At 41.5% G+C, this 27,456-nt stretch overlaps 2 protein-coding genes across 6 annotated transcripts in view; one reads left to right on the top strand and one right to left on the bottom strand.

Moving 5' to 3' along the window:
• lrmp (lymphoid-restricted membrane protein) overlaps positions 1 to 2,780 on the bottom strand; it is a 322,294-nt gene extending 319,514 nt beyond the window's left edge. Inside the window, exon 1 of the mRNA XM_057855925.1 lies at positions 2,639 to 2,780. The gene's annotated coding sequence lies outside the window, so the exon portion shown is untranslated. The remainder of the gene's footprint in view (positions 1 to 2,638) is intronic.
• Positions 1 to 27,456, top strand: part of sox5 (SRY-box transcription factor 5) — a 158,328-nt gene that overhangs the window by 79,791 nt on the left and 51,081 nt on the right. For all 5 annotated transcript variants that reach the window (XM_057855942.1, XM_057855944.1, XM_057855943.1 and 2 more), the window contains exons 5-6: positions 3,563 to 3,735; positions 6,453 to 6,521. In XM_057855942.1, the coding sequence (XP_057711925.1) occupies positions 3,563 to 3,735; positions 6,453 to 6,521 (242 nt within the window). The remainder of the gene's footprint in view (positions 1 to 3,562; positions 3,736 to 6,452; positions 6,522 to 27,456) is intronic.

The raw sequence follows: 27,456 nt of genomic DNA, 5'->3' as shown, positions 1-27,456 counted from the left end.
TCCTCTCCGCACGTTGCGTCAGCGCGTTGTGCCGCATTTAAAGTAGATTGGGCAAAACGTGATGCTTAGAGCTGGCAAAATTAAAACGATTCCTCGAGGCGAACAAAATCACTCGGATCAGTTTTTAAACTCAAGTTACTCGAATTGCTCGGGTATTCGTTTCAGCTCTATTAGGTACACAATCTGAAACACAATCCCCCTCAGCCATCCTAGTCAAAACGGACTGGACGCCTATCACCCAGGGTCCCCCCAGGATTGATAAATCTAAATTCAAGACTTTTAAGACCTTTTTTAATGCCATTTCAACTGAAAATTAATACTTTTCTCGCACCCATTATTGAGATCATATTGAATCATATTAAATAAATAAAGCACTGAACATCAAATTTAACCTCAATTACTAAGTGTGTTTGACAAAAGAATGCACATATATTGAAGATACAATTAAAACACATTTAAAGTGACTTAAATATCATAGCGGCGGCCAATGTAACTTCCTCCCTCTTCGCAGTAAGAGGAAAAGCGGTAAACAAACATCGCAATTATAAACATAGCAAGCTAGAAACAGCTAACTTAAACTGAAAACATGACCAAAATTAAAATGTCAATTATTACGTCGGGCCGGGCCAGGGTTCTTTCTCGCTAACTTTTTGAAATAACTATATATTAACGATGTATGAATGATAAACTAAGATAAACTAAATAATTTGGATTAAAAAAAAAGAAGGCGCTGTATGGTCATTGCAGAGCCAGAGCGTGCCTAAACGCCCTTTCTAATCTTCCCCTCTGCAAGTCCGCAAAACCGCATCTGTTTATTTATATTTAACAAACTTTTCCAGCGTTATTTCGTTTTTTTATTTTTCTGCCAACTGAGAATTCGTTATAAAAGACAGGCTTTTATGCAGACATCGTCACAAATGTTATCACACAAAACGCGGGTCGGGCTTACCCGCGGACCAGTTCGGATCGGGCTGGATTTTTTAGGCCCGATTTTACCTCTATTTTAAAGTCTTGATGAGCTTAAATTGGCTGCAGTTACGAAGTCGGGAATGCTCCCTCCGGAAAAAAAAAAAACACGATTTGACCAACATTTTGTTTAACAAACTTTTCCAGCGTTATTTCATTGTGTAAATGCATTTATAATGTTCATAAAAATATGTAGACTATTTAAACATTAAGAAAATGTGTTTTTTTTTTCCTGCTAACTGAAAATTCGTTACAAAACACAGTTACGACATCGGGAACGCTCCCTCTGGAACAAAACGCAATATGACCAACATTGTGACAGCCGATGCAGACCAAAAAAGACGCAATATAATTCAATGCTTTTTTAAATACTTTTAATAACCCGCGGGTACCATGATCACCGTCAATGAGTTAACCTACCGTATGAAAGAATAGATTCCTGTAGTTTTAGGGTTCTAATATAAAATTATAAAGTTACTGTGGAGTCAGTGTTAAAAGAGGTTATTTTTTGAGAAGATCTGGTTAATCTGTCACTGTCAACAGCAGCCAATGAATTAAAGCTTTGACTCTGGCGATAAAGTTAACTTTGACAGCACTAATTATATAAATTAAGAAAGTTGGCAGGATTTCTTTTTTCTTTTTATGCCGAAGCAACCCGTAGGCAAGCAAACTGTATACAGCGTCCGCAATAGGAAAATCAAGTTACACCCCACCGTGTAGTAAACACTTAAATCAAACTAATCACTGTAATCCACTTATTTACACTAACTGGGTTGCTCTCTTCATGTGAATATAGTTGCTAATAATCTTCCAGACTTTGTGGATTTTTCTGCTTCCATCTTGGCCCCTCTCCTTCCTCATGGGAAGGCTGGGATGGGCGGTCATTAATTAGCCCCCCCCAAAACCGAGCGACAAGCATTCCATTGTTACAAATTGGTTAATTACGTGGAGAGTTTTCGGGCTGTAATAATCACGCCGTGGAGGGGAGAATCCAGTGATCGATTCTTCCTCACAGCAGCTGAAGAAACAAACTGATGTGAGGAATTGGGAGGGGGGATAGAAGTTCTACGAAAGTGGGGGTGCTCGTGAGGGCGCTTTGTCTCTCCGTCTGCTCTGGTTTACTGATTAAAGCCTCGCATCTGATGCAAGGAAAGAATAAAAAGCAGCTTCATCTTCACACACTTTTTTGTACTCGTACACCTCGCCACACACGGAACTGTGCGCCCCCCCGGTTAAGCGTGTTTGCATTTGTGCATGGAAGTGTGTGCGTGTGTTTGACCCCCCCCCCGAGACAAGAAAGCTTCCTTTGATCCATCGTTTCACCTTTACAACCCACCCCCTACTACCCTTTAAGTTATCCCCTCTCACTTCACCCCCCCCTACTTGAACAGGCCAACGTTTTTCAACACAGGACCCTTTCTTGTCTTGGTCAGCTTCGGCAACACACACACACACACAAGCGTTGGCTCTTTCTGGCTTTACAAAGGTGCGTCTGTACGTTAGGACAGCGGCCTGTTTATTTTTCCAGCAGCCAGCCCGCCCTACAGTTGCCGTTATTGTTCATTGTTGGCGGGCGGATTGAGGGAGAGGTGACTGGACGGGGGTTGAATTGGGTGGGGCATCGGTAGGTTGGGGCGACTACCAACCGGGAGGACAAATGAATGACTCTTACCTTGCCGTCACGGTCAAAGGCCGGGTCAGGCTCCGTGTAGCACATTGTCTTCACATCCATTCCGCATGTCCTTCTTTCCACCCCCAATTTTTTCTGGCCGTCATCTGGTTCGACTGGTGGAGGAATGCAGCCCTCTTTAAGGTAGCAGCTGAGGAACAATGGAGGATTGTATTCATCACACACACACACACACATTGACACGATATATAGTCAACCTTAAACTGGTGGGTACAAGTAGACATGAGGACCCTGCGCTGATTGTGCTTCTCCTTAACTACATCCTGTTGAATGATTTAGGCCTTGTGTTTGGATACGTAATTGTGTATGTGTGTAAGTGTGTGTGTGTAATGGAGCTGGTATGTCAGGATCTGAGGGGTCAAGGGTCAGGCCATGCTAAATGTGAGCAGAAGGCTGGTTGACTGCAGGGTAAACACAGACCAGACACACTTTCCTTCTCTCTCTCTCTCTCGCACACACAAAACGCTCAATAGCTACTGTTCTTAGGTAGAAATTTTTAAATGTAGCATTTTTTTTCTTGTTGAATTCCAGTTTGCTTAACCTGTTGACAAATGTTTCCTCTTCTGGTCTTTTGCTTCACTATAAATGAAGCAATAAAGACAATGATGGATGTTCTCTGCAGTAATCACGCAGGAAAAAAACAGTCAACATCTGGTTTTACAACACACCTTCCGTCGAAGGGACCTTAAAACCCCAAACCGGTCATATATTAGATGGACCAACAAGCCACGGATAGCTTTACACTACTTTGTTGTTCCTTGCCCTTTCTGACCCGACTCCCACAATCCTCTCTGGCCTCTGGATAGAAGACATCCGTATTTGTATTCTTGACAAACTTTGCCTGCTGAGTTGAAGTCAGTTTCCTTTCAAGGATTACACTAAACCGCCCCCTACGCTCTTGTTCAGGTACCCCAGACAGCCTTGCGGAGAAAGAGCGCCAACTCATGGGCATGATCGGCCAGTTAAGCAGCCTGAGGGAGCAGCTCCTGGCTGCCCACGAGGAGCAGAAGAAGCTGGCCGCCTCGCAGATGGAGAAACAGAGGCAGCAGATGGAGCTTGCCAAGCAGCAACAGGACCAGGTACACAATCATTCCACAACAATACCGACATTTCAAATGAAGCAAGTTCAGGTATGGTGATTTTTCAGCAATGAGGGGTTAACCTCAACGCATCTGACTGAACAAGACGAGGAAAAAACTTATGCATGCATTCATTTTCAGCATATTGGACTATTGCAACTAGGAGCGTGACAATATATCGAAATGGTGATATATCGTGATACTTTGCATCCCAAAAGGTTATCGATACGCTCATGCCAAGAATCGAGATATCGTTTTGAAAAGGTATCAATGTTTAAAAAAAAAAAAAAAAAAAAAAAAAAAAAAGGAAAGAAAACAAGAAGTTGCTACCAAAATCTTACTACATAATAGTGTTTCAGTGAACTCAATGGCAGCCATTGACAGTCACTTTTTCCGATTTTTAGGGCATTTACAGGTCACTTTCTGTTCATTTTAGGGCATTTACAGATAACTTCCTTTTGAGTTTGAGTCACTGCCTATTCATTTGTGGGATTCCCGGCTCACTTCCTGTTCTGTAACCCAAAAGCAACAGGAAAGTGCCCATAAAATGCCCCCAAATCAACAGGAAGTGACTGAAAATCAACAGGTAATGACCTAAAAGGGCCCAAAATCACCTCCTTGCCTGGCATTAATTGGCTGCCACTGATGTCTATCGAAGTGGGAGGGGTTAATATGCTGCCACCCTCCCAGTTCAAATGGACTGGACATAAACTTAGAGCAGAAGGATGAATATAGCTTGTTTTTTCTGTTTATTAGTTTTTTTTTTGTAGTTTGATTTCCTGACCAATGTATTGATAATCGCTGTATTGCTTTATTGTGAGATCATCGTTATCGTGAGCTTCATATCGGAAATCGTATCGTAGGGTACCAAGAGGTTCCCACCCTAATTGCAACGGTATATTTACAGGTCTTGATAAAAATCAGTCAGGAAGCTGCAGCTAGTACAGAATGCTGCTGCCAGAGTCCTTACAAATACAAGGAAATTGGACCACATTAAACCAGTTTTGAAATCGTTAACTGGCTTTCAGTGAGTCAAAAAATAGACTATAAAATACTACAAAACACTTAATGGCCTTGGACCAAAACACATGCTTGATTTGTTAGATTCCTATGAAACATCTAGACCCCTAAGGTCGTCTGAAACTGGTCTCCTGTAAGTTCCAAGAACAAGAACCAAGCAAGGTGAGCCAGCATTTAGTTATTATGCTCCTCACCTCTGGAACAAGTTACCTGAAGGTCTGAAGTATGCTCAAACTGTTAGCACTGCATATCCATAACTGTCTATATATTTCATTCTATTTGCTTTCTATTGTTATCTACATTGCTGATTTCAATTATTAGCAGTATTAGTAGTATTTGTAGGGTTGTTCCGATCATGCGTTTTTGCTCCCGATCCGATCGTTTTAGTTTGAGTATCTGCCGATCCCGATATTTCCCGATCCGATTGCTTTTTTTTTTGTTCCCGATTCAATTCCAATCATTCCCGATAATTTTTCCCGATCATATACATTTTGGCAATGCATTAAGAAAAAAACGAATAAAACTCGGACGAATATATACATTCAACATACAGTATATAAGTACTGTATTTGTTTATTATGACAATAAATCCTCAAGATGGCATTTACATTATTAACATTCTTTCTGTGAGAGGGATCCACGGATAGAAAGACTTGTAATTCTTAAAGGATAAATGAGACTTTGTATATTGTGACTAAATATTGCCATCTAGTGTATTTGTTGAGCTTTCAGTAAATGATACTGTAGCCATTTAACTTTTCTGCCCAAATGCATGATGGGAAGTGCAACCATGACTGTGTGTAGTGGTACCAATTGATATATCTTCTCTGCGTTGGGAAATAACATAGGGTGTGAAGAAAAAGATCAATTACTACCTTTCTTCCCCACATTGCTTCCCACGATATTTCTAATCGTAGGGAGAGGGACTGTAAGGCTTTAGCCAAGTAAAAAAAGGCTCCAAAGGCTGCCAAAATTCACTCTACTCATTTTACGATGCCTTTTAGCTCTATATATAGGTAAAACGGCACCATTACAGATTAAACGCAACAATGCGTGAGTGGGTCGTGCAGCGCATGCGTTAATTGCGTTAAATATTTTACCGTGATAAATTTTAAAAAATTAATTAATTACCGCCGTTAACGGGATAAATTTGATAACCCTACCTTAAGCCTAAACTAGAGACTCTGGATGAGTGTAACATATTATTTCTGTAACGTTGAATACAATTAGAAAACAATTTAATTAAAAAAAAAAAAAAATATATATATATATATATATATATTAAAAAAAGGCATGTCCAATATTTTTTGCCGATTCCGATACTTTGAAAATGACGTGATCGGACCCGATCGATCGAGACATCTCTAGTGGGAATGTTAAGATATAATGAATGTGAGACAAGCGATACACTGCCGAGTACTCATATAGTCGTTTTCTGTGCATCACTAACAGTTTAGAGTGAGTCTTAACACAATAATGATAACAGATGGACTTGTGTCGCTAAGTGTGTCGATGCGACAGCGCTGACCCTTTGGCTGCGAGCTGCGACCAGATGAGATCCGTTCGTTAATATTTCATTCCCTCTGTCGTGCAAACAGGGCATCCGAGACATCCACATGTGTCGTACGCCCCACTTCCCGTACATGCAGGCCGTCTATATTCTGTACATTCTAACAATGTGCTGTTTTTGTCCTCAGATTGCCCGGCAACAGCAGCAGCTCCTGCAGCAGCAGCACAAAATCAACCTCCTGCAGCAGCAAATCCAGGTGAGGCCGCTTTGTGAGCGCGCAACCGTGTGATGATGATGCATGGGTTTGTGTGTCTGTGCATGTTAATGTATGTTTCACAATGTGTGAGTCAGCACTAGGAAGGGTGTTTGTCTCAGCATTGAGCCAAATTGGAGGGTCAAGTCAGCATTCCTCACGTAGTCGTTCAAATGAGAACTTTTTGGGCAAATTAAAGTGAAATGGGTTCATTTACAACATGACAAAATATGTAGATTAGAGATGTCCCGATCACGTCATTTTCAAAGTATCGGAATCGGATATGCCTTTTTTTTAATATATATACTGTATATTTTTTAATTAAATCATTTTCTAATTGTATTTAACGTTACAGACATAATATGTTACACTCATCCAGAGTCTTTAGTTTAGGCTTAAGGTAGGGTTATCAAATTTATCCCGTTAACAGCGGTAATTAATTTTTTTAAATATTCATCACGTTAAAATATTTAACGCAATTAACGCATGCACTGCACGACCCACTCACGCATTGTTGCGTTCAATCTGTAATGGCGCCGTTTAACCTGTATATAGAGCTAAAAGGCAGCGTAAAATGAGTAGAGTGAAATTTGGCAGCCTTTGGAGCCTTTTTTTAATTGGCTAAAGCCTTACAATCCCTCTCCCTACGATTAAAAATATCGTGGGAAGCAATGTGGGGAAGAAAGGTAGTAATTGATCTTTTTCTTAACACCCTATGTTATTTCCCAACGCAGAGAAGATATATCAATTGGTGCCATTACGCACAGTCATGGTTGCACATCCCATCATGCATTTGGGCAGAACAGTTAAATGGCTACAGTATCATTTACTGAAAGCTCAACAAATACACTAGATGGCAATATTTAGTCAAAATATACAAAGTCACATTTATCCTTTAAGAATTACAAGTTTCTATCCGTGGATCCCTCTCACAGAAAGAATGTTAATAATGTAATAATGTAAATGCCATCTTATGGATTTATTGTCATAATAAACAAATACAGTACTTATGTACTTTATGTTGAATGTATATATTTGTCCGAGTTTTATTCATTTTTTTCTTAGTGCATTGCCAAAATGTATATGATCGGGAAAAATTATCGGGAATGATTAGAATTGAATCGGGAGCAAAAAAAAGCAATCGGATCGGGAAATATCGGGATCGGCAGATACTCAAACTAAAACGATCGGGATCGGATCGGGAGCAAAAAAAAAAAAAACATGATCGGAACAACCCTAATGTAGATCGTATAATTCTGACTATAAGTCGCACTTTTTGCAGTTGTGTCGCACAAACCCGGGCAGGATTGAGCTAACCGACTTTAAAAAATGGAAGTATTGTCCTTTTTGGGGTGCGACACTGCAGCCTCTATGTTAGCCCAGGTGGCTCGGAACTAATAGCTCGGGTCTTTCTAAAGGCAGATGACACTGAATTTTGAGCTGAGAAAGGCCCGCTTTGTATCACCGAGACGCCCCGTCCAAGACGGAACGCACACACATGCATACACATCCCCTCTTAAACCCCCCGTGAGTTGCCCATACACAGTTTATGTGATAAGGCGCCTTGTGATAGCATTTGTGGTGTAAAGCAGCTGTGTTTATTTGCTTTGTGCGAGTTCAATTATAAATTGTTCCCCTGTTTTTTTGTTTTGTGTCTCGCAATTGTGTCGTCGGGGAAGACTCGTCTGTGTGTTCTGGATCGCGTTCGTCTTGGCCTCCGCGTGTGCGTGCATTTGCCGCAGCTGTGTGTGTCGAGCTATAAACACGTCCGCTCATGATTCACTCCCTCACGACCCCGCCGAGACAAAGCACTCTTTTCCCATGACTTTGCAACCTTTTCCCAAACAAGCGTCTCTCCGTCGAACGGGCCCCCCTAACAATAGCCTCTCACATGCCGCGGGGCAGGAGGGGGCAGCTGTCGGCATCCGCCACTAAGTGTACGTTTGCTCGTATCTCGAAAACGATGCCCCGCGATCAAACGGGGGCCGCTGGGCATCAAAGAGTTTGCTGGAGAAAACGCGCTGCTTAATCATTCATGAAGAGATTGTCCGCACAATCCCACAATACAATGGCCTGCCAGATCGAGGGCACCAGGTTCACTATGTTGGGGTTTGTGTGTGCGTGTTTTGTGTCTGTATGATAAGCCCCTTGTGATTGCGTTTCCCCCTAACGAGGCCGAGTTCAGCTGTCCCTTCTTGTGTCTCTCTCTGTTTGTAGTGCGCATGTGTGTGTGTGAGTTGGCTTTGTTGGGCCCGAAACCCCCAAAGGCCTGCGAAGAATGCTTTCAAGCGTCCACTTGGACGAGGTGATGAAATGAAACGAATGATCAAGCTCATGAAAAAGAGAGTAGAGTGGCACACATCTTTGTGAAAGGAGGACAAATTATTTATTGTCCTTGCATCCAGTTTACTTTTTTTATTCTTATTTTTTTAAAACCCTGAGCTCCAGATTTGAAGATAGGCCATTGAACATGATCCAACCGCGCTTATTTTGCACTCAACACACGTGTTCATTGTATAAGTGCTCATTAGTAGAGGCGTGCGAAATTCCCGATTCTTAGATTATTCGCGATTCGGCCGTGGAAGATTCAAGAACGATTCACAAACATCCAAATTCCGATTATTGAATTACACCAGGTAAAACGGAAGTAAAACACAGTTAGCGCGGTCTTTGGGGCGCAATGAGGAACGGACCGAGAGTAAATATCATATTCAACTTATGCCGCTCGATAAAAAAAAACAATCATACCTGACTGCGGCCAACAGCAGCTACAAACAACGCCCAGTTGCTAGTTGCTACAAACATACGGCTACAGTAGATATCATATACAGTGCCTTGCAAAAGTATTCGGCCCCCTTGAACCTTGCAACCTTTCGCCACATTTCAGGCTTCAAACATAAAGATATAAAATTTTAATTTTTTGTCAAGAATCAACAACAGGTGGGACACAATCGTGAAGTGGAACAAAATTTATTGGATAATTTCAACTTTTTTAACAAATAAAAAACTGAAAAGTGGGGCGTGCAATATTATTCGGCCCCCTTGCGTTAATACTTTGTAGCGCCACCTTTTGCTCCAATTACAGCTGCAAGTCGCTTGGGGTATGTTTCTATCAGTTTTGCACATCGAGAGACTGACATTCTTGCCCATTCTTCCTTGCAAAACAGCTCGAGCTCAGTGAGGTTGGATGGAGAGTGTTTGTGAACAGCAGTCTTCAGCTCTTTCCACAGATTCTTGATTGGATTCAGGTCTGGACTTTGACTTGGCCATTCTAACACCTGGATACGTTTATTTTTGAACCATTCCATTGTAGATTTGGCTTTATGTTTTGGATCATTGTCCTGTTGGAAGATAAATCTCCGTCCCAGTCTCAGGTCTCGCGCAGATACCAACAGGTTTTCTTCCAGAATGTTCCTGTATTTGGCTGCATCCATCTTCCAGTCAATTTTAACCATCTTCTTCCCTGTCCCTGCTGAAGAAAAGCAGACCCAAACCATTATGCTGCCACCACCATGTTTGACAGTGGGGATGGTGGGTTCAGGGTGATGAGCTGTGTTGCTTTTACGCCAAACATATCGTTTTGCATTGTGGCCAAAAAGTTCAATTTTGGTTTCATCTGACCAGAGCACCTTCTTCCACATGTTTGGTGTGTCTCCCAGGTGGCTTGTGGCAAACTTTAAACGAGACTTTTTATGGATATCTTTGAGAAATGGCTTTCTTCTTGCCACTCTTCCATAAAGGCCAGATTTGTGCAGTGTACGACTGATTGTTGTCCTATGGACAGACTCTCCCTACCTCAGCTGTAGATCTCTGCAGTTCATCCAGAGTGATCATGGGCCTCTTGGCTGCATCTCTGATCAGTTTTCTCCTTGTTTGAGAAGAAAGTTTGGAAGGACGGCCGGGTCTTGGTAGATTTGCAGTGGTCTGATGCTCCTCCCATTTCAATATGATGGCTTGCACAGTGCTCCTTGAGATGTTTAAAGCTTGGGAAATCTTTTTGTATCCAAATCCGGCTTTAAACTTCTCCACAACAGTATCTCGGACCTGCCTGGTGTGTTCCTTGGTTTTCATAATGCTCTCTGCACTTTAAACAGAACCCTGAGACTATCACAGAGCAGGTGCATTTATACGGAGACTTGATTACACACAGGTGGATTCTATTTATCATCATCGGTCATTTAGGACAACATTGGATCATTTAGAGATCCTCACTGAACTTCTGGAGTGAGTTTGCTGCACTGAAAGTAAAGGGGCCGAATAATATTGCACGCCCCACTTTTCAGTTTTTTATTTGTTAAAAAAGTTTAAATTATCCAATAAATGTTGTTCCACTTCACGATTGTGTCCCACTTGTTGTTGATTCTTGACAAAAAAATTAAATTTCATATCTTTATGTTTGAAGCCTGAAATGTGGCGAAAGGTTGCAAGATTCAAGGGGGCCGAATACTTTTGCAAGGCACTGTATATGTAGAACTAGATGCAAAATGAAGACGACGGCGGTGTTAGAACATTATTGAACAGAGATGCGAAATGACAGACTTTCCGGCGTTAGTAAACAGCCACCATCTGAAAGCAGTACTAAAGCAGTGACTTCTCTAGAAAGCTCTGTTGGAGCGAACCTAATTAACTTTTTATCTAAAATACTCCTAAATCGGCAGAGTCTTGTCTTGAATCTATCTTTAAATGATGAAATAGTTTAACAACTTTGACAAAAGTAGACAGAAGGCAAATTATGGAATAACGGGAGCAATTTTAACAACTCTAACAGCTGATTCACAACATTAAATTAACTGAATGTAAGTTTAAAGCTGCTGATACAGAATGGGGACTGGAGTTTTTTATTTACTGTTATATGTTAACTTGATACTGAAATAGTAGTTTGGTTTAGCCTGAGAGAGGATTTTTGAACAATTTTGGAACTATTGTAAAAAACATTAAAAAAAATAAATAAATAAAATAAAATTTAAAAAAACAAAACAAAACAAAAAAAAGGGAGGGAGGGTGCATCAATAATCGTTTTATAATCGAATCGGAGCCTTTGAATCGTAATCATAATTGAATCGTTAGGTGCCCAAAGATTCCCAGCTCTACTCATTACTGTCCAGAAGTCAGTGATTGACTTGTTTGTTGCGTTGACTAATTGATTTTTACCTGGAATTGGCATCGTTAATAAGCCATTAGACAAACGCTGTCTGAGATGAGGAGTACAGTGGAGGTCAACTGCAGTCTTTCTAGTTACAATCTGCGCTAATATAGTCGATGATTGGTTTGTATTTTAGAACTCGGGGCACAACAACCAAAATTCACTATGCGACAGCTCTCAATTTGAAAAACCAAGGTAGACACTCCTAAATCAAGGTACAGCAAGATATGTTATTTTCTATGTGGTTAAGTGTTAAGTGTTCCATAACCCAGAGGCTTTGGGTTCGATTGTCCGCCCTGATGAACTCGTCTCAGTATCCTTGAGCAAGATACTGAACCCCACTTTGCTCCTGGAGCTGTGTCACCAGTAGGTAGATGAGGATATAGTGTGAAGTACTTGGAGGACCTTAAAGTTAGGTATACAAGTACTATACAATAGGGATGCACGATATCCATTTTTTTGAAACAGATACCGATATCGATAACTTCCTGCTCCTCAAAGCCGAAACCGATATCGATAACCGATAAAAAATTTTTAAAAATGTATAATCTGAGTTTTTGAACACCTGGAGGTTTAAAAAAATAAAAAAACTAGTGGTGGATTCAACATAGATTTGCCTTTGATCTCACCAGATTTTTCATAATGACATGAACAAAACAGTGCGTTTCACTTCTGCACTGCCCGACAGCCAGCTAAGAATGAATGCACTTCCATAAACCACAAGGCTTGGTCTTTTCTTGCTTTTATGAGAAGACACTCGTCTTAATATTGTGAAAGTACAACAGAAAAAAACATATTCAATACTCAATTTACAACAAACTGCTCAATACACTTCTATACACAACTATTATATGTATAGCATAGCACACTAGCTTGAGTATTGGCTGGCTTCTATAACACAACAACTTATGAAGTTCTGTACATATGACCCTTCACCACAGAAGTAAACATATATTGCACATCCATATGTTATAGTAAACATAAAATACTTACATATATTTCCGAGGCGGAAACGTAACAGAAAGCACTCACGATTGTCAATGCTACCGCTAAACACTGCAATGTGTAAGTGAATGCACCAAACTACTGTAAGAAAAATTAGATGCAGTGAATAATTCTGACCAGCAGATGGCAGCAATGGCCCGCAAATGGTCAACTGATTACCCATACCAGTGTGTACTGTAAACTGTAAAGCCAGCAAAGTACATATTATCGGTCCTATTAATAATGTTATTGGATTTATCGGGATGACGTCATAATTCCTATTATCGGACCGATAATTATCGGACCAAAAATTATCGTGCACCAGTAGTATACAACTCCATTCTGGACTATAAAGTTATAGTTCGGAAAAAGTCCTGAACTGTCAACTTTAGGCCCACTTAAACATATCTTTTAAAATCCAACTAGACATAGACACGTATGTAACCCTAAACCAGTACTTCTCAATTAGTGGGGTGCCAGAGAGCGATGCCAGGGGTGGCGCATGTGACCTCGGGGAACATGCTATTTTTTTTTTTTTTTTTGCCATACTAGAATAAAGTGTACTTGCACATCCACTCAGTGGGTCGCAGTGGCGCTCTCATTTCCAGAGTGCGCGCAGTATTTTTTAACTAAGCAAGAGAACACAGAAATGAGATATGAAGAGCTTTGCGCCGTTTTCGCAAGCCGTTTTCCGGCCGGACTCACGCAGCGACCCAATGTCTTTTCCGGTTCTCACGTGTCTGCCCGAGAAGTGCCATTTTCGGCTTGGGATTGTCACGACGACTGCCCTCACCTATGGTTCTCCCTCAGCCGCCAAGAATGCGCTTTTTACGGGCCCTTTGCCTTTTGGCTTTGACTTTTAATACAGTGGGAGATGAGAAAAGACCACTGTTTACTGTGTCTAAAAAATATTATAGCGGACAGCTGGAAGCCAAATCAATTAAGACGCCAATTAAAGACATAATACCCCTATCTCATTGATAAATCGCTTGATTGTTTTTCAGCGAAAACGTGCCGAATATTGCCAACAATTGTCCCGTTTTGTCAGTGTTATATCAGTAAACCAGTGAGCACTGTTAGCATGCTTACTGCAAAATAACCCCACACCATTGCAAAGGTGGTGATACTGTGAGCAGCGAAAATAAAAACTGTCCTTCTGTCCAAAGACACTTTTTTTTCTTCTATTCAGTTTTGTTTTTCGGTCAAATTTTTTGGCATATTGTCACTTCTAATCAATTTGAATTTCTTATTATTTACCAATTTTATTACATGTTATTTTTCAGTATAAAATGGTCAAAAATGTACCTGGAGTGTATTTTTACAGTTTGGATGTGACTTTTTTTTCAATTCAGGCAAATTGATGTACGTTAAGTCTTCTGTTACAAACAAAACAATGTTAATAAAGTTATACTTTGTGTGCGCTTGGAATAACACACATGCGAATCTTTTTTCTGCGCCCCCCGCCAAGGGCCTCCTTGTTAAGTTTCGAAAGGGTGAGCGTGTTCTCTCTCGTTCTAATTAGGCGACTCGTCTCCGAGGCTCCCCCCGGTGGCCGCCGTGCCGGGAAGCGCGACGGGGATGAAAGCAGCTCACCTGCGGAGAGTCTGGGGTTTATGTTGAGAGCGTGAAGAATAGAAGGCAACAGTGGATTCAAACACAAAAAGATGAGGGGACGCGGACATCTCGGCGGCTAATGAATCAAAAGGTCACCGGAGCGAAACGGACGGTTTAGCGCGTCTCAACTTTTCTCCGTCTACCTTGCCTTTCATCTCATCAAGCGCGCTCGCAAGAAAGCGTAATGGGGGGCGGAGGCTAGAGAAGAGAAAAAAATGGTCAAATGACTAAAGCCACCTGATGCTTTGACTGCTTTAAGAGAGTCCAGACGCGACGGCGACAGCGGCTAACAAGCCGTCCATTAAGGTTAACCCGCGTTGCTAACTCAATCACTCGACCTACCTGGTGTAGTCACAAGCTCAGCACAGGCTTTCATTCATTTTCACACACACACACAAACGCCACAACACAACACTCATACTGAAACAGCTAACCCAATTGTCTGGATAATTGTTTAATCTCCTTCATTGAACAGCTACTGGCGCAATTTGGGTTTTCCCTGCAGACAGGATGCTCTTTCTAGGGGTACAATTTGACAGGGTTAAAGTTTCCTCTTCCTCTTTCATTCCAAAAATGAGATGAATCAGAGCATTGGCCAACTAAACATATCTTAGCTTTAAGCAGGGTACCCCCAGGATTGATAAATCTAAATTCAAGACTTTTAAGACCTTTTTTAATGCCATTTCAACTGAAAATTAATACTTTTCTCACACCCATTATTTAGATCATATTGAATCATATTAAATAAATAAAGCACTGAACATTAAATTTAACCTCAATTACTAAGTGTGTTTGACAAAAGAATGCACATATATTGAAGATACAATTAAAACACATTTAAAGTAACATTATAAAGTCTGTCAGAATTTTAAACACACACACACACGCACACAATAATTATGGACAAAAAGAGGAGGAGGACAGGTCTCAGACCAGTCATCTTCTTTAACAGGCTAGCCGCTAGTGCACCTGCCAAGACCCCAGAGAACATGGCTAACTCTCGAGTTAAAACGGCGAAATTCACATTCATTCGAAAGGCAAACCGAAATGTTTAAGCAGGTCCACTGCCTTCGCATGACCCATAAACTGCAACCTAAAGTATCTGGATGTAACTTGAGCCCCTATCACATACTCCAAAACAACAGGAATATCGCGGGACTTAACCGTGCAGCAGTTGTGTGTGAAAACAATTTCCTGTGTCGACTGACATGGGAAGCAGTGTGCGTGAAAGCAGACGTTAAATTCCCGGCTCACAGCAGATGGCTGGTGACTTAAATATCATAGCGGCGGCCGATGTAACTTCCTCCCTCTTCGCAGTAAGAGGAAAAACGGTAAACAAACATCGCAATTATAAACATAGCAAGCTGGAAACAGCTAAATTAAACTGAAAACATGACCAAAATAAAATGTCAATTATTACGTCGGGCTGGACTTTTTAAGCCCGATTTTACCTCTGTCTTAAAGTCTTGATGAGCTTAAATTGGCTGCAGTTACGAAGTCGGGAATGCTCCCTCCGGGAAAAAAAAACACGATTTGAGCAACATGATGTTTAACAAACTTTTCCAGCGTTATTTCATTGTGTAAATGCATTATAATGGTCATAAAAATATGTAGACTATTTAAACATTAAGAAAATGTTTTTTTTTCTGCCAACTGAACTGTTACATAAGACAGTTAAGACATCGGGAACGCTCCCTCTGGAACAAAACGCAATATGACCAACATTGTGACAGCCGATGCCGACCAAAAATGACGTAATATCCGAAACAGCTCACCAATGGACTCATTTGAAGTATATGAATGGTGGTCTGTTTTGGTGTTCAGAATCCACAATACTTCTGCCTGCAGGGTTTTCGTTCCACCGACAAACGGACGCATTCCCGATGCAGAGGTGGATGGATTCTCCGTTTTGCCGGTTGAGGTGGTTTGGCACGCACGAGTTGCATTTCGATTTCTAGTGCAGTGCATCGTAAAAATTCTATGCGTCATCTTCGTTATGGATTGAAAAAAAAAAAAAAAAAAAAAAAAAAAAACTTCGTCACGGATATAATTTAGGTTGCACTGAGATGTTCTTGAAAATTAAGACCACGGTGAAAAAAATCCAGACTTACAACAGCTAATTTAATACTTTTAATACCTTTAATATTGGAAAACTAAATTCAATGCTTTTTTAATACTTTTAATAACCCGCGGGTACCCTGTTTAAGGGATTCAAGTCTTGTCACCTGTTTCGGACTGAATACGGTCCAGTGTTGTGCTCAAATTAACACTATACGATAACAAGACTAAGGCTAGGTTCATACTACAGGTCTTAAAGTGCATGTGACACGAAAAAGCATGTTTATTTCATAATACATGCGGTATTTTATGCTCCTGAATGATACGGACCGCATGAAAATGAGTGACTTCCGGCTTCAGTCTTGCATTGAGGAGGAGGGCGCTGTGACGTGTACAGGTGAAGGCGTCCTCTTCACTAAACAGCAGTACTGTAGTGTATGAGGACTATGGATTCAGCTGATTAATACGTTTATTTACATCACGCCAGCCAAACGGCTGCAGAAAAATCTTGCTTTATGAGGGAGAGGCGTGTGCGCTTCTTTGGAGTTTCAAAAGGTTCCCATTCACCGTGGATATTGGCCAAAACAAGCCCAACTACTGTGGGATCATTGGACTTACGAGGAAGTGAGTAAACATCTTGTTTTGTATTATGTCAAATACGAATACAGCGATTACAAGGTGAACACTACAAACTTTCTTTAAATAAAGGACTACTTACGTTTGATCATTGATGCGCACGTATAAAGCTCTCCTCATGCACATTAGCTGCAGGTTAGCTGCACAACAACTGCAGCCACCCTCCTCCGGGGAACGAACTGTAAATTGCTCTCCTCCGGGCGGTTTGCCGATCCGCGAAGACAATCGACAACCCAGTCGTCATATCAAATAATCCGGGCTAGTTATGTGTGATTTTCCGCTTCGAAGACTTTGTAACATCACTCGGTTCGGGTTAGCATGTCGGCTAGCTGTCACGCCGGGGAAGGGAAATGAAATATGTCTGATTTAGGTGTCATAAAATATCGTTCGGGAGGTACGACAGTAAAGGTGAAGTCGACAGTTTTGACCATTATGGAGTAATTTTGCATGTCATCCTGAATAAGTGCATTTTTATCATTTCATATCCCATTTAGCATAAGACTTATTTGTCATGACCGTGCCATTTATTTAGCAATTGGGGAAAATACTTGGATAAAAAGAATATCCTGTTGAAATATTGAAGTAAAGAGACAGAAACAATGACATTTTGTAGCTCTCTTCGTCGCATTTTCCTCGTTGTGAATAGTTTCCCCTCGACGGGCTGACTGGTCCTTCTCAAGCCATTTATTTAGCTATTGGGGAAAAATACTTGGATAAGAAGAATATCCTGTAAAAATATTGGAGTAGAGAGACTGAAACAATGACATTTTGCGGCTCTCTTTGTCGCGTTTTCCTTGTTCTGAATAATTCCCCCTCAGTGGGCTAAATAGTTAAATCGATGAGCCCAGTTTCCCGCTGACATCATCCACCTGTTGGGGACGCTAGAGCCCTATAATGGTAGGCGTGGCTAACCGGCAGATTAAAAGACTAATTTCTCGTCATCTGCGCTTTGCTAAATTGTTGTATATAGTCGAATCGTCTCAAAATATGATTCTAATTCACATAATAATGCTATTTAAGACTTTTCTCCTGTTGTATGGAGACAGGCATGGCTACAGTATCATTTACTGAAAGCTCAACAAATACACTAGATGGCAATATTTAGTCACAATATACAAAGTCACACGTCTTTCTATCCGTGGATCCCTCTTACAGATAGAATGTTAATAATGTAAATGCCATCTTGAGGAATTATTGTCATAATTAACAAATACAGTACTTATGTACTGTATGTTGAATGTATATATTCGTCCGAGTTTTATTCATTTTTTTCTTAATGCATTGCCAAAATGTATATGATCGGGAAAAATTATCAGGAATGATTGGAATTGAATCGAGAGCAAAAAAAAAACCAATCGGATCGGGAAATATCGGGATCAGCAGATACTCTAACGATCGGGAGCAAAAAACATGATCGGAACAACCCTAATATTTATTATCGGTTATCGATATCGGTATCGGCTTTGAGGAGCAGGAAGTTATCAATATCGGAATCGGTTTCAAAAAATGGATATCGTGCACCCCTAATACAAGACAAAACGGGGATTATTAACGTCTGTTATTTGTGTCCTCTTTTTGGAAATCAAAATATGATCGCTCTGGAATGACATACAGCTAGCATGTGTACCGTAATTTGTTTTGATGCTTCTGCGCATGCGGGTCTCTTTGCTGAGCGCATCTCGGACTGCGAATTAGTGCGCATGCGTGATACTTGAACGGTCTCAATGGACAAAGGCAGTCTGAACGGGCACGCCAAAAAAACGATATGGCAAAAAAATCAGATCTGTGCATTAAGACCTGTAGTATGAACCTAGCTTTAGTAGTTTTTCCAAGTAGGGAAAAGTCCAAAATAGCAGTTATGACATGGGACAGCATGATGAGCAGTTTATGAATGGATATCTCTGATAAATCCCTGCAATCAGCGCTAATCAGCAGACTGGCCCATCATCCATACATAGAAAGTTAATGGAGCGGTATTAGAAGCTCTCTTGCTTCAAATTAATTATTGGTTCTCTCCCCTGTTCAGCAAAAGGTCATCCAGGTTTTGCATTAATTGCCGCAGCATATGGCCGCCAACAGATTTTAGCCGAGGGACTGGCACTTTAGCGGAGGCTATTTTTTTTCCCCGCGCAATCAGATGCGGGCCATATTGTGCGACGCTGGCAGCTATTGTTCAGCGCATTAACTTCACAGAGCTAATTACTCCCCAATAATAACTTTACCTTGGAGTTTTTTTTTTTTTTTTTGGAGAAGCGCGCCGCGTGCCAACCAACCTGTTTCGCACCCCATATGTTAATTAGCGGCCACATCTTCATTATGCCGCGACGGCGCTTTAAGTTCAAGCTGTGCCGCCTGGCGCGTGGTGAACGCAGTCTCCGCTCGCTGCCAATTATTCTCAACTCTTGCTCCCCACGCCGCGCCGCCTTCTCCCTCTCTTGTTCATTCTGTTCGCTCTATCCGCCGCTGAGAACTTTCTCTCGCCAGGACGATTCCTCCTGTCGTCCGTGGCCCTGTGAAACTTCTCACTTTCTCTCCAGATACTCTTTGCAAACATTTAGCGCTGATTAGAGATGCTTTCTCTTGACGGGCTCTCATTTGTCCATTTGTATTTCTTTCAAACGCGTTGTTTGTTTGATGGCTTTTGGATGTGGAGGAGGGGTTGGCGAGATTAAAAGCTCCTCCGTCTCAATGCCGCCTAGAGTCTACTGAGCGGCGGTGTGATGTTTTGTCTGTGCCGTTGTAAGGTTTTCATGTTCACTTTGGGACTGATGTGAAAGAGAAGCCGCCGAGAGTGTTATTCCCTGAAGTGCCTGCTGTTTTCAGATGTGCCTCGTCCTTTATACGTGAAGATGTGGAGATTGTCTGATAGATGCGGCCTCGCTTTCTCACGCGAGCGTCTCTTTTCCTTTCTGTCACACTTTTGTCTCTCGCTTTCGGGGAGACTCCTCTCCCTCTTGTTCCACGACTCCGAAATGATGTTAAAGTATTGCGGTGAAGACTACATCCACATTGTAGTACCTTTACAATTGCAGAGACATTCAGCATTTTCGGAATCAACTTAACGAAGAACAAGCCAGAAACAAAACATTTCTATATCAGTGCTGTCAAGTTAAATCTGGAGATAGGAAAGAATACCATAAGAGAAAAGAATGCTAGAAAGTATGTTGAAATATAGATTATAAATAAGGATTTAGTTAACTACTAATTGTGCAAGTTCTCCCACTTGAAAATATTGGAGAGGCCTGTATTTGTCAACATGGGTAAGTCTCAACCATGACAGACAGAAGGTGGGAAAAAAATCCCAGAAAATCACATTGTTTGATTTTTAAAGAATTTATTTGCAAATCATGGTGGAAAATAAGTATTTGGTGTATACCAAAAGTTCATCTCAATACTTTGTTTTGTACCCTTTGTTGGTCATAATGGAGGCCAAACGTTTTCTGTAACTCTTCACAAGCATTTCACACACTGTTCCTCCATGCAGATCTCCTCTACAGCAGTGATGTTTTGGGGCTGTCGTTGGGCAACACGGACTTTCAACTCCCTCCACAGATTTTCTATGGGGTTGAGATCTGGAGACTGGCTAGGCCACTCCAGGACCTTGAAATGTTTCTTACGAAGCCACTCCTTTGTTACCCTTGCAGTGTGTTTGGGATCATTGTCATGCTGAAAGACCCAGCCACGTCTCATCTTCAATGCTCTTGCTGATGGAAGGAGATTTTCACTTAACATCTCTCGATACATGGCCCCATTCATTATTTCCTTTACAAAGATCAGTCGTCATGGTCCCTTTGCAGAAAAACAGCCCCAAAGCATGATGTTTCCACCCCCATGGTTCACAGTGGGTATGGTGTTCTTCGGATGCAATTTAGTATTCTCTCTCCTCCAAACACGAGAACCTGTGTTTCTACCAAAAAGTTCTATTTTGGTTTCATCTGTCTATAACACATTCTCCCAGTCCTCTTCTGGATCATCCAAATGCTCTCTAGCGAACCCCAGGCGGGCCTGGACGTGTCCTTTCTTCAGCAGAGGGACACGTCTAGCAGTGCAGGATTTGAATCCCTGGCGGCGCATTGTGTTACTGATAGTAGCCTTTGTTACTGTGGTCCCAGCTCTCCGTAGGTCATTCACAAAGTCCCCCCCGTGTGGTTCTGGGATTTTTGCTCACCGTTCTTGTTATCATTTTGACGCCACGGGGTGAGATCTTGCATGGAGCCCCAGATCGAGGGAGATTATCAGTGGTCTTGTATGTCTTCCATTTCTAAAAATTGCTCCCAAGGTTGATTTCTTTACACCAAGTGTTTTACCTATTGCACATTCAGCCTGGTGCAGCTCTACAATTTTGTCTTTGGTGTCCTTCGGCAGCTCTTTGGTCTTGGCCATAGTGGATTTTGAAGTGTGACTGACTGATGTTGTGGACAAGTGTCTTTTATACCAAAAATGAGTTAAAACAGGTGCCATCAATACAGGTAACGAGTGGAGCCTCGTTAGACCTCGTTAGAAGAAGTTAGACCTCTTTGACAGCCAGAAATCTTGCTTGATTGTAGGTGACCAAATACTTATTTTCCACTCTAATTTGGAAATAAATCACACAATGTAATTTTCTGTTTTTTTTCCCACATTCTGTTTCTCGTGGTTGAGGTTTACCCATGTTGACAATTACAGGCCTCTCGAATCTTTTCAAGTAGGAGAACTTGCACAATTGGTGATTGAGTAAATACTTATTTGCCCCACTGGAAGTCTGAGCCTCACATTTTCCTTTAAATCTTTTGTAAGGTTGCTGGTATCGATGTGAAATTGGGGTTTTTATTCATTTTGGCCTTATTAAGTCTTTAAAAGTCTTAAAATTGGCTTGTTGAATCCTGCTGAGACCCTGTTAATGTGTTTTTAGTAAGGCTTGGAACTAATTAGGCGATATACGTGTAAAACCAGATTCATTATATGAACATATCGGAATACAAAAGCCAATCCGGGATGAATTAATTTCACATGTAGAGGTACCACCGTATATGTAAGTGATGTGATTGTAGGTGAGCAAATCCTTTTTTTCCCACTGTAATTTGGAAATAAATTCTTTAAAAATCAAACAATGTGATTTTCTGTTTTTTTTCCACATTCTGTTTCTCATAGTTGAGGTTTACCCATGTTGACAATTACAGGCCTCTCTAATTTTTTCAAGTAGGAGAACTTGCACAATTGGTGGTTGACTAAATACTTATTTGCCCCACTGTTTACTTTTATTTTGACATTCTCATGGGAAATATGTTCCCTAGCGGAGTAAAATATTGGAAAACACTAATCTAATCTAATTTTGCAGATGTTAAGGATCCCAAATGAGAGGGAATGCAAGGGGGATGCTCTTTTTAATCAATCAATTATTCAGTCAAGGGCTGGGCTAATAGATTGCACCATCCAGTGTTTAACACCGCAAGCTTGGAGTGAGTCCGTCCACTCCAAAATGGGGAATCCCAACACTTAAGCCCATCCAGTATCTGGAGGTTTTTGACCCACGTGACTTCGCCTTGTGTGCGGTGCCACTGAGCAGCCCAACAGCTGTTAAGTCGACTATTATTACAGCAACATATGGGTTGGGAATTATTCTCCTCTCCTCTGCTGCTTGATCTTTTTCTCTCATTGTGGAGAATCACAATTGTCAGGCGATGTCTGCCGATTGTACGCCTGCTTTTGTTTTTGCTGCGTGTTCCGATTAAAGCGGACATCGACAGAGGCGAGAAGGATCTTATAAAGGGTTTTATGTGGTATTTTCATTCACAATGAAAGGAAGCGAAGCCACGCAGATGTCAGTCGCCCATGTGTGTGTGTGTCTCCTATCTCCTCCTCCCTATGGCGCGTTACAGTATCCCTAGCCAGCTCCACTCCAGCATATGTCCAATTAGGCCTGAAAGGCAAAGCGGAACTGTTCTGCCTGTGATTCGTCCCCGCGGGGGGCCTGTCCGAGCGCCGCGCTGGAACGCCTCTCGCTTTCTGATCGCGGCGCGTGGTTTATGCTTAACCAAAAAATGCTGCTGTAATTATTGTTTTTTTGTGAGGGAAAGGGGGGCGCTTGAAGAGAGCACTATTCCCTCGAGTCGGGATAGTTTGATTACACTGTTGTTGGCATGCCGACACACAAGAGGAAGAGGGAGGATACACAGTATTTACTGTACACACACAGACGCAGGTAAAAGTGTTTTAGTAGTAAACAACCACTTCAGGTGCCCTTATCACTCAAATGTGACTGGATGATTCCGCGGCGCATCTTTATGATTGCGCCATTTCACATCCATTTTCCCCACATCAGACGGCTTTTATCTGACTATTATCCTATTCAGGGATGTCACCAGCATCAAACGCAGGAGGACAATGTCAAAGGTCTAATCACCGTTTACTTACCGCACTTACAGTTGTGGTCAAAAGTTTACATACACTTGTGAAGAACATAATGTCATGGCTCTCTTGAGTTTCCAGTTATTTCTACAACTCTGATTTTTCTCCGATAGAGTGATTGGAACAGATACCTCTTTGTCACAAAAAACATTCATGAAGTTTGGTTCTTTTATGACTTTATTATGGGTTAACAGAAAAAGTGATCACATCTGCTGGGTCAAAAATATACATACAGCAACACGAATTAGCAATTTCTTGTGAGTGATTATTGACTTGGACAATCATTGACTTGAACAAGTCAGGAAAGTCACTTGGAGCCATTTCAAAGCAGCTGCAGGTCCCAAGAGCAACAGTTCAAACAATTGTTTGGAAGTATAAAGTGCATGGCACTGTTTTGGCACTGCTACGATCAGGAAGAAAACGCAAGCTATCACCTGCTGCTGAGAGAAAATTGGTCAGGAGGGGGAAGATTCAACCGAGAATCACCAAAAAGCAGATCTGCCAAGAATTAGAAGCTGCTGGACCACAGGTGTCAGTGTCCACAGTCAAGCGTGTTTTGCATCTCCGTGGACTGAGGCTGCCGTGCGAGAAGGAAGCCCTTGCTCCAAAAGCGGCACCTTAAGGCTCGACTGAAGTTTGCTGCTGATCACATGGACAAAGATAAGACCTTCTGGAGGAAAGTTCTGTGGTCAGACGAAACAAAAATCGAGCTGTTTGGCCACAATGCCCAGCAACATGTTTGGAGGAGAAAAGGTGAGGCCTTTAACCCCAAGTACACCATGCCTACCGTCAAGCACGGTGGTGGTAGTATTATGCTGTGGGGCTGTTTTGCTACCAATGGAACTGGTGCTTTACAGAGAGTAAATGGGATAATGAAGAAGGAGGATTACCTTCAAATTCTTCAAGATAACCTAACGTCATCAGCCCGAAGATTGGGTCTTGGGCGCAGTTGGGTGTTCCAACAGGACAATTACCCCAAACACACATCAAAAGTGGTAATGGAATGGCTAAATCAGGCTAGAATTAAGGTTTTCGAATGGCCTTGACTTAAACCCCATTGAGAACTTGTGGACAATGCAGAGGAAACAACTCCATGTCTGAAAGCCATCAAATTTAACTGAACTGTACCAATTCTGTCAAGAGGAGTGGTCAAAGATTCAACCAGAAGCTTGCCAGAAGCTTGCCTAATTGAAGTGAAAAAGGCCAAGGGACATGTTACCAAATATTAGCGCTGCTGTATGTATATTTTTGACCCAGGAGATTTGATCACTTTTTTCTGTTCACCCATAAGAAAGTCATAAAAGAACCCAACTTCATGAATGTTTTTTGTGACAAAGAAGTATCTGTTCCAATCACTCTATCAGAGAAAAATTTAAAGAAATAACTAACTGGAAACTCAAGAGAGCCATGACATTATGTTCTTCACAAGTGTATGTAAACTTTTGACCACAACTGTATACCTGCGACTTATACTCAGGCGTGACTCAAAGTTTGAAAAAATGACGGTATTTGGTTGAAAAGGAGCTAAAGTTTGTATTTCCGGACCGTTTCTACAGTGAAAATGAGAGCCAGTCTCTCGCGTTTGTCCTTTTCTCCACGCATAAGCAGCTTGCATCTTTTTTCGTCGTCCCTCTGTCACCTTTCTCCCGTCTCAAACTGTACGTCCGTCCATCACACGCGAGCCTTTGTGCGTTGTTTTTGGCAGCGCGTCGCTTTGTGCGACCATCTGTCTCCTCCTTCTCTCTCTTTTTCCGACTCCCCCGTCTCTTCTCCTTCGCTCTGTCTTGGCTCTCCTGCCAAAGACGCCCGATCGGAGTTTTTTTCTTCTTCTTCTTTTCCTTTTAAAAGCCCACGAAACCTTGTGAAGTCGCGTGGCTCTCTGCCGAAGAGCGGCGATATGCTTACGTCGGAGCGTGCCAGTGAGTGTGTGCGGCCGGGTTCAATGGAAACGCGTCATTTTTCAAATACAAGGGCCAGCTGCTGGGAACTGTCCGCACTCCAGGAAGTGTGTGCATGTTGATGTCATGTGTGTGTGTGTTCCATATGTCACATGATCTATATGAATGCATTATCTTAAACTCTCAAGGCTCACGACCAAAAAAATGTGTCTATTTCAGTGAATAAATGAATACAAATCACAAGCACTTAAATACTAAGGATTTGACAAACTGCCTGCCACTGACGGCAATAGACGTCCAACCTATTTCAACTGAGAGTCGCTTCAAACCTTCCCTGTCGAAATGAATTGGACGTACCCTAATTTTCGCACTATAAGGCGCACCTGACTATAAGCCGCCACCCGCCAAATTTGGCACGAAAAGGGCATTTGTTCAGAGATAAGCCGCACTGGACTATAAGCCGCAGCTGTCCTCACTGTATTATGGGATATTTACACCAAAAGATATTAACCGGTAACACTTCGATTGACAGCGGCATCATACGACTGTCATAAGACCAAATGAACCACCATGAAGCTATGAACCAATTGGCTGCAAAGTTTCCTTGCTTCAAGAAGCTTTATTTGGCCATTGCTGCTCCCTTGGAATAGACAGTCAACCTCTGCTGCCACCTGCTGTCAACACTGCTGTTGTCCAACATGCCTCCTAGCATGCATTGCACCGCTACAGATGCAAATAACAATCAAAATTCATGTTCTGTGCTAATTATTTTTTCAGTTACTTTTTGAGGTTTTTTTTCATTAATTGCTAGTTATGGTATTTGTCAACACTTTATTTGACAGTGGCGCCATAAGGCTGTCATTAGATAAGATAATTATGACATTACACTGTCATGAGCATTAGTGAATGCTTTTACCAGATGTCATTTAGTGTTATCTGGAAAATTATTTCACTTTTGAATGGATGAAAAAGATCCAAGATTGACTTAAATGGAGTCAGTGAAACAATTTGCCAGATGACACTTAATGACGTAAGCATTCAGCATTCATAATAGTGTCATGTCATAATTATGACGGTCTTATGACGCCGCTGTCAAATAAAGTGCTACCTATTAACCCATATAAATCAATAAATAAGCCGCACTGGACTATAAACCGCAGCATTCAAAATGACGGGAAAAAGTAGCGGCTTATAGTCCGAAATTTACGGTATATGGTCGTCAATGGCAGTGAATGTGTTAAGTGTTGTTTTAAATTAAAATGTCCCACTCACCTTGCACTATCATACCCTAGTCCAGTATTTCTCAAATAGTGGGGCGGACCCCCCAAGGGGGGCGCAGAGCGATGCTTGGGGGGGAGCGCATGTGCCCTTGGGGAACATACTTTTTTGCCCTACAAGAATAAAGTGTAATTGCACATCCACTCAGTGGGTGGCAGTGCCACTCTCATTTTTAGTGTGTGCGCAATATTTTTGAACCAAACAAGAGCACACAGATAGGAGCACTGGAGATATGAAAAGCTAAGACAAGGAAATATGACGAAGCGTATGCAGCATTTGGATTTTGGCTTTGACTTTTAGTACAGTGGGAGACGAGGAAAGACCGGTCTACTTACTTTGTCTAAAAATGTTTGCAGCGGACAGGAGGAATGATTTTTTTCAGCGAAAACATGCCGAATATTGCGAACAATCCTCCCGGTTTGTCAGTGTTACATCAGTAAACCAGCGAGCACTGTCATATAATGATATAAGTTGGCATACCAAGTTGCTCAGTGCAAAATTACTCCACAACATCGGAAAGGAGCTGATACTGCCAGCAGCAAAAATGAACTGTCCCTTTGTCCACTGACAACGTCGTTTTTGTTCTATTCATTTTTGTTTTTTCGGTTTAATTGTTTGGCACATTTTCCTCGTGAGTCAATGTTGCGAATCAATTTGAATTTATTATTATTTATTGACTTTTTTAAATTGTATTTTTCAGTATCAAACGGTGAAAAAATCTTGAGTGTATTTTTACAGTATGGATGAGTTTTTTTTTTTTTCAACTTTATTGTTAGTTGCTCTATATTACTTTTTTCTTTAATATTAAAAAGAACAATGTTATGCAGAGGAATATTTTATATACAAATGATACTACAGTATATTTACAGTGGTGGCAGAGAGTTGAGGGGGGCGCGGAACGTTTATGTCTTCCTGGGGGGGGCATAACAGAAAATAATTG

This window comes from Corythoichthys intestinalis, chromosome 13 (assembly GCF_030265065.1).
Source record: "Corythoichthys intestinalis isolate RoL2023-P3 chromosome 13, ASM3026506v1, whole genome shotgun sequence".
NCBI classification, from domain to species: Eukaryota; Metazoa; Chordata; class Actinopteri; order Syngnathiformes; family Syngnathidae; genus Corythoichthys; species Corythoichthys intestinalis.
Note: the sequence above shows the minus strand (reverse complement) of the source record. Positions and strands in the feature narration are given on the sequence as shown.